The 17,878-nt window shown below is 38.1% G+C and overlaps 1 protein-coding gene across 1 annotated transcript in view; it reads right to left on the bottom strand.

Moving 5' to 3' along the window:
* Positions 1–201: 201 nt before the first annotated feature.
* The window catches only part of LOC133520405 (bromodomain-containing protein DDB_G0280777-like), a 47,267-nt gene continuing 29,590 nt past the window's right edge, over positions 202–17,878 (bottom strand). Inside the window, exon 2 of the mRNA XM_061854797.1 lies at positions 202–2,313. Coding sequence (XP_061710781.1) covers positions 580–2,313 — 1,734 coding nt within the window. The 3' untranslated portion in view covers positions 202–579. The remainder of the gene's footprint in view (positions 2,314–17,878) is intronic.

Genomic DNA, 17,878 nt, shown 5'->3' with positions numbered 1-17,878 from the left:
CAAGCGACGGTATTTGTTCAGATCTTTGGTCTGTCTGTCTGTAAGGAATAGGCAGGAGTCCGGATTCTAGCAGTGTTTAGTAAATACGTATTGAAAATCAAGGGATCGAACATCGTCTTATTTAAAGCTATCAAAATTATGTTAAATCTCCCTAAGTTAAAAATCAACCCAAGGTGCTTTGGATTAATACCAATCGGGATATAATGCGTATTGTACCTTTATTATCATCGAACCAACAGAACGTATCTAAAATCGAATAACAATTTTCAGAGCAATCAGAGGGCCTACCGCGAACACCGATTTTCTCAAGTTGCGGGCATTTTTCTCTGTCACACTAATTACGCTTTAATTGGAGTAAATGAAAAAGTTGCCCGCAATTTGCGAACTTCTGTTCGCAATAAAAAAATCTGGACTGGTGTTCGCAGTATTTATGACCGCAGCTCAAAAAAAAAGTTTTCTAAATCACCCTAAGCACCTTACGCAGTCATTGACCAGCTGAACTATTTCTTGCGCAGTTTAAGGCTTAAGCGCATAAGAGGAATAATAACGGTGTCTAAATAATATTAAGATAAATTCAAGTTACGCTCTCACTTGCCTTCTACTGTCAAAAGACAGCCTGTTTGAAACGTTATTATTGATTGACACGCCGTGGTTGAGTGATAAAACTTTAGACACGATATTTAAATCTTCAGGACTTCTGGCATTCAGACCAGTTTGAAATAGCAGTTGTTTCAGTTCAATATCAGCTGGGTTAAATTGGTTTTGCCTCGTAAGCGGCAGAAAGCGGTTATTAGGAGCAAAGTTAAACGAGTTGAATCTATTAAATTGCTGCTGCTGTTGAAAGTTATTAAAACCAAAATTGCCTACACCGCTTTCTTGACGAAATACTCGATTTCCTTTTTGTCTAAATTGGTCATCAGGTCTGACTTGATTGAAATTGCGGCCTTGCTGGAAATTAGGCTGTAAAAAGTTGGTTATTCCAATTGGGACATGGTTTTCCTGCAGCGGAAACTGTTCAGGTTGATTGTTACGTAAATGTAAAAGAAAGTCGACAGCTTCTCTGTTCGGCAACTGCTGCTGGACATTTACGTTGTTCACCTGTTCTAACGGCACGCTGGCTTGGATTGACACCTGAGAACTCTGTGGTCGGAGACCCTGGTTTTGATTGAAGAACTGGTTGGTTGGATTAGGTTTTGGCAATCCTTGGAAGTTAATTCCAGAGTTGATAGCTTGAATGCGTTGCTGTTCGAGTAAAATTTGCTGCTGACTTTGTGCCTGCTGCAATTGCTGCTTTTGCTTGAAAAGGAACTGCTGCTTTCTCAATGCTTCCTCCTGTTGTCTTTGTTGGATTTGTAATTGCCGCAACTGTTCTTCAAGGATTCGCTGTTTTTCTTCAAGTTGTTTTTGCAATGCCAACTGTTGGTTTATGAAAAAGTTTGGATTTATTTGGTTGGGGGTTGGTTGCGGAACAATTTGCGGTGCCGGGATGCCCGTGGTGAGTGTGGTGCTCGCTACGGGCGTTACGTTGTTACCGATATTTTGTTGTTGGAAAATAGGTACAACTTTTTTAGGTAATCCTTGAGCATCTTGATGAACTGTAAAGGCCGCAACTAAGGGTGCTTGGAAAACTTGGACGTCCCGTTTGTCGACGTCTTCAATGTTCTCTCCGTCCTGGTTGTGCGTGGGTTTGGGCGTAGTTGTTGTAGTTGTCGTTGTTGTCGTCGTCGTTGTCGTTGTTGGGGTCGTGGGTCTAGAGTTTAATGTACTCGTACTAGTTATTGTATTATCTAATGTCGACCTTTCTTGTGCACTTCTAACGTGCTGCAAGCTTAAGCCCGATTCTCTTGTTTGGAATATTTCATTTTGTGGCGATTGGGTCGGAAGTGTAGCGGTCACTTGATTTTCGACGTTTCCTGTGGTAGTGCTTAAAATTGAAAAGTTGTTGTCTATAAAAGTGGGTGTTACATATGTGCTATTCGCAAACGCCGATTGTCCGTTGACTACGAAGGAATGTATTTGTATATTTTCTGGATTTTGAGTAGGCGAATTTTCAGTAACGTCTCCAGTTTGTAACAGCTCCGATTCAGCGGTTGAAGTTCCGTCGGTAGAGTCATCCGTGTTGATGTCATCGGCGTCGGTGGTGACATTATTGTTCTCTTCTAATTCGGTGAGAGCTTTAAGTAAAGCTTTTCTTATGTAGGGGTCGAGGCGGACCGATGGTTTTATCCCGATTATATTGTCATTGATAGCGTCTGTTGTGGGGTCCTGCGCTGTCGCTATTGCAAATAGCGCGACGAGCAAGAAAGCCGGCACCTGGAAATAAAAAATATCATAAATTAGATACCTGCATATACTTCTTTATATTTCAGGACTTAAGACACGCAGAACACGCAAATCATATTTTATGGGTTAGTGTGCTAGGAAAGAGTTATGTCGGTAAGTCGGCAATCCATTTGCGTTGGCGTGTCGTGATTATGCTAGCTCTACCTACTTCCACGTTTCCACGATCTTAATGTTTTTAGATGTGTTCGGTTACATTGTTCTTGTAATGTATAACAATAGGCATTTTCTTGCGGGGCGTTACACAACTGATGAGACTGCCTGCGCGTTAATGCGAACGTATGACAATTTCCATTATCTCGCTAGTTACCCGTGTCAGATGTCGTGTTTTAGATATTGTAATAATTTCGTAAATGGGTCAAGTCATCAGTGGACATAATTTAATAAGCTTCAAGGTTTTATAGGACAGTTCCGAAGATCATTAATAATGTGAGATTTCTTTAGCTCTGGGTAGCGACGGTGTGGTCATTTATCAACTTCAGGTGGTTGTTTAATTGTGAGGTATTGTGGCCGCGCGTACGACACACATAGACAGTTTCTGAATGCTTGTTGCTTATCGAATAAACTCAGTCGATTGTTCGACTCTAGCGGACCAGAGGGCCTACCGCAAACCACGTTCGACGTGTTGCCTCCCTATCACACTTAAAAAAGCTAACAAAAAGCTTTTACGTAGCTATTATTTATGGTCAAGTACCTTCCTTAAATTGTTCTTGCCGGTTAGTTGCATTATTAGTCGGACTTAAGCCACTAAAAATTACGACAGTCTATTGTTATATGGAATCGGACGTCAACACTGGGCCGCGGTCAAACTATCGGAATACAGTCACGACCTTTCGACTCGTCACTGTCATAACAGTCCCTAGTGGGTGTATGCTAACGCATTCGCAACGCATCTTCACCTCATTACCCTACTGTGGCTTCCGGATACGGTGACGAAGATTATATTCTCTTATATTTATCGAGCGTAAAATATTATCTTTTCTCATACAAGAATAGGTAGTTAAATAGGTATGTGGGTGACTAGTGGGTAAAAAGTGCGCAACTAGTCAATTTTAGCGACCATTTTTTAGGGTTCCGTAGCCAAATGGCAAAAAACGGAACCCTTATAGATTCGTCATGTCCGTCTGTCTGTCCGATTCTGTCACAGCCACTTTTTTCCGAAACTATAAAAGCTATACTGTTCAAACTTGGTAAGTAGATGTATTCTATGAACCGCATTATGATGTTTACACAAAAATAGAAAAAAAACAATAAATTTTGGGGGTTCCCCATACTTAGAACTGAAACTAAAAAGATCTTTTTTCATCAAACCCATACGTGTGGGGTATCTATGGATAGGTCTTTAAAAATGATATTGAGGTTTCTAATATCATTTTTTTCTAAACTGAATAGTTTGCGCGAGAGACACTTCCAAAGTGGTAAAAAGTGTGTCCCCCCCCCCCGTAACTTCTAAAATAACAGAATGAAAAATCTAAAAAAAATATATGATATACATTGCCATGCAAACTTCCACCGAAAATTGGTTCGAACGAGATCTAGTAAGTAGTTTTTTTTAATACGTCATAAAAATTTAAAAAAAAATTTTTTTCATCAAACCCATACGTGTGGGGTATGGGGTATCTAAGGATAGGTCTTCAAAAATGATATTTAGGTTTCTAATATCATTTTTTTCTAAACTGAATAGTTTGCGCGAGAGACACTTCCAAAGTGAAAAAAAGTGTGTCCCCCCCCCCTGTAACTTCTAAAATAACGGAATGAAAAATCTAAAAAAAATATATGATATACATTACCATGCAAACTTCCAACGAAAATTGGTTTGAACCAGATCTAGTAAGTAGTTTTTTTAATACGTCATAAATGGTACGGAACCCTTCATGGGCGAGTCCGACTCGCACTTGGCCGCTTTTTTTATGATACAGGAGCCAAACGAACAGACGGATCACCTGATGGTAAGCGATTAATGCCGCCCATGGACACCTGCAACACCAGAGGGGATGAAGTGCAGTGCCGGCCTTTAAGATGGGAGTACGTTCTTGGACCATGGTTCAGACGTCAAAGTTTGCCTAATACAAGTGCTGCGCGGTTATTCGAAACCCGGTGTAAACACTCTTCCATATTAGTGCGACAGAGATGCATTAGCGTTTTGTTCGTTACGGCGCAAACGATTAGCATCTTAGCTGGGCCCCCAGAGTACCTCACAAACACACAATCACAAAACCGTGAGATTTTGACCTAATACATTTACAATATATTATTTTTTATACGGGTTTTATGTCCAGAAATATTTCTACTGACTCTTTTTATCTTAATTGTAAATCCAGCGAGATATTCATTACTATCATTTAAATAATGAGCAATTGATCGATGAGCCACAACAAGGAAAGTTAAACAATTAATTGGTCATTCATCCATCGCACTTTTATTCAAAGTCAAATGATTCAGCACATTTAGTGTTGTCGAAGCGTCTACTGTTAATGGTGATCAGTGTGATGAAATGTCAGGCGCGATTGCCAATACTTTCCCGGCAGCGAAAGGGTCAGGAAAGTTATTTGCGGGCATTTTGCGGAGCTTTATGAGTGGTCTATTGTCTGAGTGCTTGAGCGACTATTCCGATCGCCAAGCGAATTTAGCGTCTCCGTCGGACCAGTAGGTAAATTGTTACGCTCTAATGCGCGGATATAAGTCACTAATAGGTAATTAAATCTGCCAGTCTAGTGTTCGCAACTTCGTATAGAGATATTACGATTTACGAAGTTTTGTTTTTCACCATTGGTGAAGATGGTATCATATTACCAAGGTACCTATTCCTTGTAATTATTAAAGTGCATCAACTAAAAAGTTTGATAGTCTATACTCCGGTTAGGTCTCACTACGGCAGAGCGGACGGCAAAGCTCAAAGTAACGTATATAATGAATTCCACATGGAAGTTTCTTGATGAGCATCTTTCTCACAAGATCTCACAAAGTTAGCGTGCCATGACCAATAATTACAGGCGAACATGACATTTAAGCCTTGTCTCTGTTATACAAAATTAATTAATAACCAGGGATCTTATTATTCTGGTTTACCCAAGCCGATAAGCTAGGCAATAAGAATGGCTAGCCTGACACGGTGGCGCGGGCTTTTACAAAGCGTTAAGGATCGCGGGGTTATCGCAGACCATCAATGTATCGAAGAAGTAATGAGGTCTCTTTAAGGTTAATTAATCTTTCAATTACAATGTAATGTTTTTAATAGGATATAGTGATAGTGACGTTAACGAAAATGTTTACGTGAAGATGGATGAACCTAGAAAACTCTTCAGAGACTCAAACATGCTATAATATATTTTTATAGGTCACTCGCGTAAGTTTAGGTCGAAGGTAATTCGTTCAATAATGCAGATGGTCCCTATTTCTGTCCAGGATCCTCTTAAACTTGAACTTCGAAACATGTATATTTCTACAATGTAAGTACCTATTCTAATCGGGTTTAAAATAAATACTTATTTTTAAAATGGTTCACAGAGTTCAACCAAATAAGTTGTTAATAACATTCATGGACCTCCCAAAAGTAGGAGACCTCCTTCTTCTGCCATATCGCTGACGTTTTTCCTTTCCCTTATTTCCAGTTGGTAAAAAAGACCACACTTGCCTAGTGTGTCGTGTCTACTATAAATAGTACCTACTTACATTATTTTCTCTTATATTGGATATGTTTGGACCCGGGTATGTCCTTAAACTACGTCCAAAAGAGAGGTATGGGCAATGTGAATGTCATCTCGCCTTGTATGGTAGGGCACAGCACAGCAGATGTCATTCCAGATCTAGAGCAGAGCCCAACTGGGGAAGTACCTCCACCTTACAGAAAACCGCAGCCAAATAACACTTGACCCTACTCATAGTGTTGTGTTCCTGCCGGTGAGTAAGGTTGCCAGAGCTCAACGAGGGGGGTGGGGTTAGGGTCGGCAACGCGCATGTAACTCCTCTGTTGCAGGTGTACATAGGCTACGGAGACTGCTTACCATCAGGCAGGCCGTATGCTTGTTTGCCACCGACGTAGTATAAAAAAAAATGTAGATTTAGTTTAAGTGTCATACAAAAGATTCGCTTTTAGCAATCAAATTACATTGATGCTTTTTATTTAAAGTTAAACAGTATCGCAAAGTTATTCATACACATAATTATAGAAGTGTCCATTGCAAAAGCGATGGTCGCAGGCGACGCTTTCACCGCGCGATACGCTGGTAAATGTCAATATCGATATAATGTGTGGACCGACGGCGTGCCGTATCATTTAAGGTCTTAGCACATTGTTACAACTCAACAGCCACTCGACTCAAAATTAAATATTGAAATTAAAGCCTTATCTCGTATGTCCTATAGTACAATGTTTAAAATTTAAAACTGTCGGGTGGTCTACGCGTCGTCCACTCGTCGTCCACTAAGGTGAACCAAAAGTGAGTTGAGTTGGTGTGGAATTGGTTAGTGTGCGAAGACCTTTAACCTACACAAGTGACACAATCGCTCCGCCCAGCCAATTGGGGTAGACTTTTCTAAATGGCTGGCTTTATAGATAGTGACATACAACGGTCTGTGTACATTCCGATTACGACTGCATGCGGCGTTGTAGCATTGGGAAACGGCCGATTAAACTGACAACCTCAACTTCAACAATTATTCAGCAAAAAGGGCACTTTTACACGTCAACATGGAATTTATATACAAGCAAAAAAAGCAGATCAACATTATAAAATACAATTAACTGAAAATACCAATCCAAATTCCAAATTAAAGTATTAATTATTACCTAGAGATGTATAAAGTCACTTAATGTCGATTTATAAAAAAAAAAACTATAATAATAATATTTAAAACGAAAACACAAAGAGATACAAAAAAATAATCTTAAATTAATTAGAGGTGTAAATGTCTCTAAGTGTCAGAACTAAAAGTTTATATCGTTTATCAAATTATCCTTAGAGATGTATTGGGTTTCGAAGAGTCTAAATCATATATAATTAAAACAGAAGATAAAAGAAACATACTAGAACCGAATATGACTACAATTTCTGTTCGTACCGCACTGCTGTCGCTATTCAAATATTCAACTTCATCCCTAATTTTAACAAAGAGATTGATAGTGACATAGCTTGTTTCCTGCAATGCTGTACAGGAATTTTATCACAATCGGAATTAAACCTTGAGGGACACAAGTAATTGGATGTCCCACTTGTCCTTCACGCTCGGGACAAGTCGCATGAGTGTATTGAGTATAATCCTTCTGCTTCGCAGGCTGCATACTCGTAGGCTTATGACCCGGGAGCGCATTGTAAGTCTCGCTGCTTCCAGCGAGACTTACAATGCATGAGACTTCTCTCATTCTAATTTTCGACATGTAAGCGACATAAAAGAATATTAGCTATGACAACGCTATAGCTATAGCAAAAATGTTATATGTCCGAGACTATAACATTGAAATAAAATGAGTACCTAATAACTGTCACTGCACATAGAATAGAATAGAATAGAATACTCTTTATTGGCACACCTCAGTAAAAATATACAAGAAAAATAAAGCATTGATTAAATTTAGAGGCAGACAACAGGCGGTCTTATCGCTAAAAAGCGATCTCTTCCAGACAACCTTTGACAATATTCCTTCTGTATATCTCTACGCACAGACTGATTAATGAGTTGTGCAGTGGCAATTGTACGACTATCGTACTGTTCGATTAAAATTACTTTATTTTTAAAAATTGTAGAATGAAAAATGAATTATGATCATCATCAAACTATAACTAAGATTTAGATGTAAGTCTTTGAAGTTTATTTGATTGACAAAAGTTGATTTTATGTCTTTAATTAAAAAGCACCGTAATAATAGAATGATCCGGTGACATCGTTACATGCGACCATCGACGCAATTAAAATGTATACATAATCACGAGGGCGGAGGGCATTACATGGTACAGTCAGCGTCAAATAATTAGTAGCAGTCAAAGTAGCCAAATAGTTCGGTACACCATATATTTAGTATGGTGTACCGAACTATTTGGCCACTTTGACTGCTACGAAGTATTTGACGCTGACTGTACATGGGGGCGTGTGCTATATGCGATGACGGCATAATACAACTGATGCCCTTAGGCGTAGACTGATTATATGTGGATGCAATTAACACTTGACATACATGTTGCAGCTGAGAATAAAATTATACTATAAAATTAAATTAACACAAAGAGAAATACACATTTAGATTTGGTGACTCTGTAAGCTGTATATCTCGCGAAACCATATAATTATCTAACCTACTCACAAAATTTCACGAGAATCGGTTAAGAAATGTGACCTGTAGGAGTCAATAATGTTGCAAATTATTTCAACGAACATCACTGTGCATAATGCGCTTTGCCAAATTTAGAATCTTTCTAACCAATGATCAATACGCTTTTGGTCTGAATCCAACACTTCATTAGCACATTCGAGAAATGACCCCCGGAGCGAACATCCTTTACGCAAGCTCAACAAGTTCAGATGAAAATGCAAATATTACGACAGTCCACGCCCGCTTTCCAGCAAACGCTATGGTTACCTCATTATGACATAAGGAAATACAGTTTGTATATAACGAGTACGAAGATTGCTAACTGAGATCCTAGATAGCCAAAAGGATACTGAAATCTCGTAACATATTTGTAAAGACGAAAGTGGACGACCGCGTGAAATCGACTTTTCATACAAACGTAGTCTATATACAAATAATTATAATTTTCTATAATGTCAATAGGTATACAAAGAGGATAAATGCGGACTACGTTTGTATGGAGAAGCGGTCATCCCCATTTCCTCATAAAGGTCTTCTGAGAGCGTTTCTTAAAAAATGCAACTTTCATAATTTTGTATTTTTAATAAATTTTGTATTTTTTCTATCTACTCAGAATCACGACCTCTTTCGATTCGAAAACTGTCTCAGAGTTTTTTTCCTATTGTGTTACCATTTCCACAAATACTTTGTATGGCGGTAACAAAAAGGAAAGTTTTATAATGTATGGAAATTTTGGGACACTTTTTTCTCCTAATTATATGAATGAAAACGGCTCGCGAGCCTGACTAGAAATAACACAAAAGTGGCAAAAAAGGTCAAAAAAAGAAACGCTCTTGAACTGTGACCAAATACCTCATACGTTTTCGCGACATTTGCATTGTAAACAGTTTGAACAGTCCAATTAGCACTCTGGTTAGCCACATAGATGAATAATTTGATTGCGTAAGAGTTGAATTAAGTGCCTGCAATATATTGTTGCCGGCGCGGCACGATGACATTAACCTTTATGGAATTTGGTTTATTTATTAAAGTACCGTTATAATCGCACCTACGGGCTACTAAAGGGCTCCGGGGCTCTGTTGTTGTCTATTTCATTCAAGTTATGGTCGTAATAATTTATTACTAACATTGATGTGAGGAAGAATAATCGTTGAAAAAAACGAAACGCTAGTAGTTTCCTACATTTATCTTAAATAGTAAGCTCGTAAAATGCCTTGGATCCTGACTTATAATTGTAACTTAACTAAACATTTCAATATTATACCAGACACAAAAAAATAATTTTAATAACTTAATAAATGTCATTTCTTTGCATCATCATGCGTAAATTACTTGCATAAAGAAATTGTGGACGCACAACGGACAATCAAATCGCGCGGCCTATGACCGTTTTTTGTACGACATAAATCGTCAATACATCACAATAAAAAGACAATCTTTGAAACAAATTAGGTCAGTAAATTTCCTTAAGACTTTTATTCGTTAATTTGTAAGGTACAATGATATATGACTAAAATAACCCCCAATTAATATTTATTTAAAAGATGCACACACTAGGTATTTTCTCCACACACACTAGTATTTTCTCTACGTACTCGTCCACGTAAAAGTCAAAGTGCAAACATCAACGTAATAGAAATGGCTCCGCAGCTATTTCTTATTACAAGTAGTATGCCTACTAAGCAAGGGATACCAGTTTGAAATCGTGAAGCTGACCCACGACCGCTCTTATGTACAGCCAATGCAACACTCACATCTTTTAACTTTGTTTGTGGTCTTTTGTTTTTGACATGGCTGTTCGAGACAACATTAATCGGTACTTTAGGAATTTATTTCCCTTATATCTGTTATTCCTAATTTTCGATTGAGCTAATATTTTGTATAAATAGAAATGTCAGTAAGTCACATGGCAATTCAAATTCATGGTGTCTAATTACGAGTAAGCTGGGCCCGATTTTTAGGGTTCCGTAGCCAAATGGCATAAAACGGAACCCTTATAGTTTCGCCATGTCCGTCTGTCTGTCTGTCTGTCTGTCTGTCTGTCTGTCTGTCTGTCTGTCTGTCTGTCCGAGGCTTTGCTCCGTGGTCGTTAGTGCTAGAAAGCTGAAATTTGGCATGGATATATAAATCAATAAAGCCGACAAAGTCGTACAATAAAATATAAAAATTTAATTTTTTTTAGGGTACCTCCCCTACACGTAAAGTGGGGGTGAATTTTTTTTTTTCGCTTCAACCCTAGAGTGTGGGGTATCGTTGGAAAGGTCTTTCAAAACTAATACGGGTTTTCAAGAAACATTTTTTGATAAAGTGAATATATTCGGAGATAATCGCTCCGAAAGAAAAAAAAAATGTGTCCCCCCCCCTCTAACTTTTGAACCATAGGTCAAAAAAATATGAAAAAAATCGTGGAAGTAGAGCTTAAGAAAGACATTAAATGAAAACTATAGCGGACATGATCAGTTTAGCTGTTTTTGAGTTATCGCAAAAAGTTTTCCCTTCATAGTAAAAAGACTTACTTTAATTAGGTACTGATTATGCAAATTTGCCTATTTGTTTAACTCGGGTGAAAGGTACCATTTACTATACTTTAAGCTCCAGTTTAGCTTATTGTGACGGAAGAGTAACTACGGAACCCTACACTGAGCGTGGCCCGACATGCTCTTGGCCGGTTTTTTGAATTTCGATTCGAGCGCTCGATTTCGTGTGGCTTCCTACTAGTTACTAAGCATTTAAAATTATTCTAAGAGATTGAAAACAAGTGGTCAATACCACTAGATTTTCCACGATTTTCGAATGCGCTCGAAATTAAAAAAAATGATATCCAGGGGGGCGATTTTTGAATTTCGAGCGCTCGATTTCGTCGCTCGAAAATCTGTAGAAAACGGCGAAATGATATTTTTGAAGTAGGAGCGATAGAAATTGGGAATCCAATGGAATTTACCACTCGTTTTCAATTCTTTATTCTATTAGTAGAATTTAAATGCCTAGTTGTGGAGATATTATTAAAGGGAGAACACGAAATCGAGCGATCGAAATTCAAAAACCATGTAACCAAACTGTAATAATAACCATTACGAACTCCCATACCTTATTAATTTACTGGACTTCATTGTATTTACATAGAAATAATACAAATAAAATATACTTTATTAATTTTCTACCAGTTAACCTTTGAGCTATATAAATAGAGACGTTGGTATATTTGGTGCAGAATCATGATATAGAGTACAACAATAATTCAATCAATTGATGCAATACGAAATAATATGTTGTAGTAATAAAATTTAAAAGCTTGTCACTTGTATTCTACCGATCCGAAAGAACCAACACAAAAAAAAACGGTTATAAAATAACGTTTTTGACGGCTCCTTGTTAAAAGTTGTTCATAACCACTTGTCACTACTTCAAAAACAACTTCAAAGAATATTAAAATATAATACAAGTTATAGGTATTCAAATATAATCGTAGTTTTTCAACACACAACCAAATTGCGTAAGTTGTCATCAATAAAAGCAAATTGCTTTCAATGGTTAACAAACACTTCATAAGATCAAAGGGATTTTGCGTGCAGTTCGCACGATTCGATCTATCCGAACAATCGGGCTATATTGACAGAGATATCCGATCGTGGTTCGTATGAATAGTTAATTTGTTCAGCCTTTGACTGCCGACTGAAGACGGTTTCAAACTGACACTAATCAGCAATCATAGTCACTTATTATACTGTGAGCATGTAATGTTAATGACTTCACACGCGGTAATTAGTATGTAATCAGTGTGTTAACCTGTTTAATGAAGCTTTAAAAGTAGCTAAGTATATTTATAACGTTTGTTGTTGGTAATAATTAAATATTATGTAGAGGGCAGTAGCATGATATTTTAGTATTATTTATTGAACGGTGTTAGCGGTTGAAACAATCAGTTTTCTAATGTATTATTCAATTCAAAATGAATTGCAATGAAAACCGGTCACTTATGATGGAATTTCCACGACTTTTGGTGAATACTACGATACAGTTTGACCCATTATTTATTAGTTAATGGTAGAACTCTGGTCAGTCATAAAAAGATTGACTTCGTGGTCGTATTCGTTTTTCGTTTTTCGTATATATTTTGTGCTAGTGACGGAACAGCTGTCGCTGCCGGTTTTTTTTAATACCACATCGGTGGAAAACGAGCATACGGCCCGCCCGATGGTAAGTAGTCACCGTAGCCTATGGACGCGTGCAACTCCAGAGGTGTTGCATGCGCGTTGCCGACCCTTTAAAAACCTGTACACTGCTTTTTTGAAGAACCCCATACTGTATACCCTCGGGAAAACATCGGTAGGGAGCTCATATAATATTTTATTATTATACTTCAGGGCTATTTTTTAATATCTCCATTATTTCCATTACCCATTACGTTTTGTACTCGTAGCTATTGTAAATAACAACAATCAAGATGTTGCATTAGTGGCATGGACTTAAAATCAAAATACCTATATTTATTTATCATAAAGGCGTAGATACAAACAAAATAAAATTGCAGTGAACCCCACACTAGGCATAGTCTGGATTGCGGGGACCAAGATCATAACGAGTTACCGAGTTGGTGCGGCTCTTAATTTAGTAAATAAGTTCTAGTCCAGAATTATCTTACTGTAATATATTTACGCCTATGTACTTATGTATATACCTATATACAGATGTTCCAAACTTTAAATCAAAAATCTTAATCTTTTTATTGTTTTACACTACAATTTTTCCATAAAAAAAATGTCTGACGGAACCTAAACTAAGCCTGTATCTTGGGGCCCTGGAGTGCAAAGTAAGTTAACAAAGAGCATTAACTATACAATTTATAAACTAATAGGTTAAATTAAGTGCTATTCATCACCCAACCTCGGTAACTCGACTAAATTTTATTTGTATTGAATAATAGATTAGCACAAAGAATGCGATGATTACGTGCATCGGCGAAATTGTTACACACATAGACCATCGGCCCGATTCGAAGAATGAGATACGATAACGATAAGTTCTGGTTTAGATAAGTTCTCATTAAGATTTCGTTTAGTATGTCGTATAATTGATAGAAACAGCTCGATTCGGGCAACCTATGTCACTTTGACGTTAGAAATATCGTAGATAGATCTTATTGGGATCACAGCGGAATCGAAATAAACGTCAATTTTGACATGTCGTTTAGTTATCGATATTTTAAAGCTCTTAAACGTGTCTTAATCATTCTTCGAATCGGGCCGCATATCGATGGTATGATGGAGCATTACGCGAGGCGCCAAGCATTGTGCAACGTAACACGGTCAAAGCTCGAGTGCCTCCAATTATCAGAGCAACGACCGCCCCGAGCTTCTGACACGCTGTACCCACTATACCATTATCTATCACTGAAATGAGAATCATTCTTTATTACGGTACCTAACAAGGCACGTTCCTGTCTTTGCGCAAGCACGCATGCACATATTGTAACGAAATACTTACTAATTTCATAGTAGCTAGAGGACATTAATTTAGTTTTATGACATGTCGCCACATTGACCTTGATCCTATTACCTGGATTAATATTATCTATCTATATCTAATATAGACGGTCGGTTGTTGCATTTCATACTTATATATTCAACATGTTATGCTAATGGCTGGTTGTCTTTTTTTGTGGAATTCATTAATATTCAACAACATTTCCATGTGTAAGAGCAGGTGGTGTGCTTATTAGATATAACACGTTACTCCAGATGTTTAGGAGTTGTTAAGGGGCTCACTGTTTACCAGTTCGCCGGACGATATCGCGACGCGATGATCGCGACGATAACTGATATTTCGATATCGTCTGGCGAACTGGTAATCAGTGGATCCCTTAAAACCTTAATACCAAACGCTATAACACGCTACATGCAATGAAGAATTTTCACGACATAGTAAATAATTAATCGAGCTGATGTTAATCATGACATGATACGAGACCTAGGCATAAACCTATACTCGTACTTTGGTTTTATCGTCCAAGACCTAAACTATATCATCACTAAGTAGAAGTAGGCACTAATTTATGTCTTCTTGTTAGTAGCAAAAGCGACGTAAGTAACAAAATACGTAATCTCAAGAAGTTCGTTTCGTTTTATGCGTAAACCACCGCAAAGTTAGAAAACGCAAGAGGAAGCATTTTCTACACATGCTTAGGAGACTTTATGAGTCATAAAGTGGGCAGAGCTCGGCAAACATTTGGTTGAAAATGTTGCTTTCTATGCACTCCAAGCCCGCGGAACAACATATACAATTTAAATGACTGTTATTTACGCTGGTATTTCATAATTTGATGTGTAGGTAAGTAGGTAACCATGTCCCTACATCACATCTGTTATTAACTAATATATTCTTATGTCTTTTATCACGGCGTTCAGTTCTTATAAGAACTAAATCTTTACGCAATTGTGTTTATAAGTTTTAATGTGTACTTAACTCTATAACGACAATTAAGTAGTACACCCACTACATTTATGTGCGGATTTTCCACGGATTTGATTTTCTTGTGTCATGGTAGATCCTCAGATTGTGATGGATTGTGGTAGTGGCGCGCGTTTCGCGTAATATTCCCTAGATTATTATTATCAGTTGTAACCCTTTAACGGTCAGACGAGTATCAGAAATTACGCAAAATTGAACCCTGTCATTTTGAAATGAAGTTTAAAATCATTGTTATAGGTTGGTTATTTTTGCTATATAAAATCGAAGTTTGTCCGTTAAAGGATTGATTACCCGCATGTCTATAACACACTGTATAATAGCTTTGATTATGTATTTATAGACCTTTTTAGGGTTCCGTAGCCAAATGGCAAAAAACGGAACCCTTATAGATTCGTCATGTCCGTCTGTCTGTCCGATTTTTATTAGACATGAACCAAGTTTTTTTTTTAATTGTTAGGTAATGATTGTTACGACTACGTTAATTAAATTTAGTATTTGAAATATCAAGCAGTCGTACTTTATTAAATATTTCATAGTTGTTGTTTGTATCATTCACAAGTGAAGATGATGGACATTTCTATGTGCTGAGTTTTGCTATTTCTACGTAACTTTCTGCAACATTCAGTACATCTCCTATAGCGTTGCTCGCGGTGGTCACGGTTGTTGTCTTCACAACTATTGTAAATATCAACTTAAATGTTCAGGAATAATGCAGAGCTACAGGCTGTTTCCAATGAGGTAGTTTTAACTCCACATAGCAAGTCTACATTATCTACGTTTGAGAAACAAAATTATCTAACATCGATGACCATTTTGACATGACGACTGGTCTGGCCTAGTGGGTAGTGACCCTGCCTATGAAGCTGATGGTCCCGGGTTCAAATCCTGGTAAGGGCATTTATTTTGTGTGATGAGCATGAATATTTGTTCCTGAGTCATGGGTGTTTTCTATGTATTTAAGTATTTATATATTATATATATCGTTGTCTAAGTACCCACAACACAAGCCTTATTGAGCTTACTGTGGGACTTAGTCAATTTGTGTAATAATGTCCTATAATATTTATTATTATTATTATTATTGTATCTCCTTGGATTTCACGGGCCTATAAATCCCGGTCTTTTGATAGGCTTGCATGGGGATATAGATCCAACACGTAGAGGCCTCTTGGAGAGCTTTAATGTCATGTAGAACGCCTGCTGGAACCCGTTCACGGGCGCAACAATAGACACCAATGAACCGGTCGCAACAGGCATTGGGACTATTGTAGTAAAGTGAACAGTATAACGGTATATGGATTGAAGTTTGGGAGGACAATGAGACTGGGTTATTGCAAAGACGTCCGGACACCTGCCATAACAATGTTTTCACTAGTTATCGAGGCAGGCGGTGACTCGCCGCCCACTAGATGGGCCCCTGAAAATGCCGTCCTGAAGACGACCAGGAGCAACACCGGTGTGTGTGTTATTATTATTATTATTATTTTTGGTATTTCTTTGTTTTTCTCTCCAATTGGCGGATGTTTTGTTTCCATATCCGCGGGCTTTTGGCCAAACGAATGTAGAAATATCATTTAGTCTTTATTGTTCTAGAGCTAGAAATTTCCGGACTATTCTGCATGTGTTCATAATGGCAGCTTTTTGTAGGAGGATATACGTGAGTGGGTGAATATCAAGAGTCTTGAGGCTGGAATGCAGAGTGCGAGGAATAACACCTGTAGATGAAACGATAATTGGAATAGTTTTTACTGTGTTCACTCGCCATTGGGTTTTAATCTCTATAGATAGATCTGTATATTTACTGATCTTTTCGGTGTGTGTAGAGGTGAGGTTGTGGGTGTTAGGGATAGCAACGTCGATCAGATATACAGTTTTTGCGGTTTTGTCATAAAGGGTAATATCAGGTCTGTTGTAGTGGATAGTTCTGTCTGTAATTATAGTTCTGTCCCAGTACAGTTTGTAATCAGGCGACTCTAGTACAGTCTGCGGAGTGTATTTGTAGTAGGCAGTCCTATTGTTAATAAGGTGGAGTTTAAAGGCGAGGTATTGGTGTATGATAGCTGCAACTTGGTCGTGGCGATGCTTGTAGTCAGTCTGGGTTATGGATCGGCATGCTCCTGTAATATGTTGTATTGTCTCTGAAGCTGCGTGACAGCGTCGGCATAGATCTATGGTTAGATTGCGATCGCGGATAATATGTTTTCTGTAGTTTTTGGTGTCTATTATTTGGTCTTGGATGGCTATCATAAACCCTTCGGTTTCCGGAAACAACTCACCTCTCTTGAGCCACGTGTTGGACGCCAGCCTGTCGACGCTGGGGTTGATGAGGTCGAGTCGGTGTCTACCGTGAAGTGCCTTCTGCACCCACGCTTGTTGTTTCTGCTGCGGCTCCGTAATTACTTCACTTTTTTGTGTTGTGCGGTCGTTGAGATTAAGCGGGGTGAATTTTCTGTCACTCATGACGATGGCCTGGTGCATAGAGGAGCGGGAGGACTGGTCGTAAAAGAACTTTCTGAGTAATCTTACCTGCTTGTTGTGAAGGTTCTTGATATCTATCAAGCCCCTTCCACCATCAGCTCTCGATAAAGTCATCCTCTGGGTGCAGCTTCGTGGATGGTGCTTGCGATATTTGGTCATTAACGTATTATATTATTAATTTTATCAAATCATCGACTTAGAGTCAGACCAAGGTAAGTTGGTAGCAATTTTGATACCTCAGCCTGTGCAAGTGTTAAGTAAACGTCATAATTTTATAGATATTTG

This window comes from Cydia pomonella, chromosome 8 (assembly GCF_033807575.1).
Source record: "Cydia pomonella isolate Wapato2018A chromosome 8, ilCydPomo1, whole genome shotgun sequence".
Classification (NCBI taxonomy): domain Eukaryota; kingdom Metazoa; phylum Arthropoda; class Insecta; order Lepidoptera; family Tortricidae; genus Cydia; species Cydia pomonella.
The sequence above is the reverse complement of the archived record's forward strand: the minus strand, read 5'-3'. Positions and strand labels throughout refer to the sequence as shown.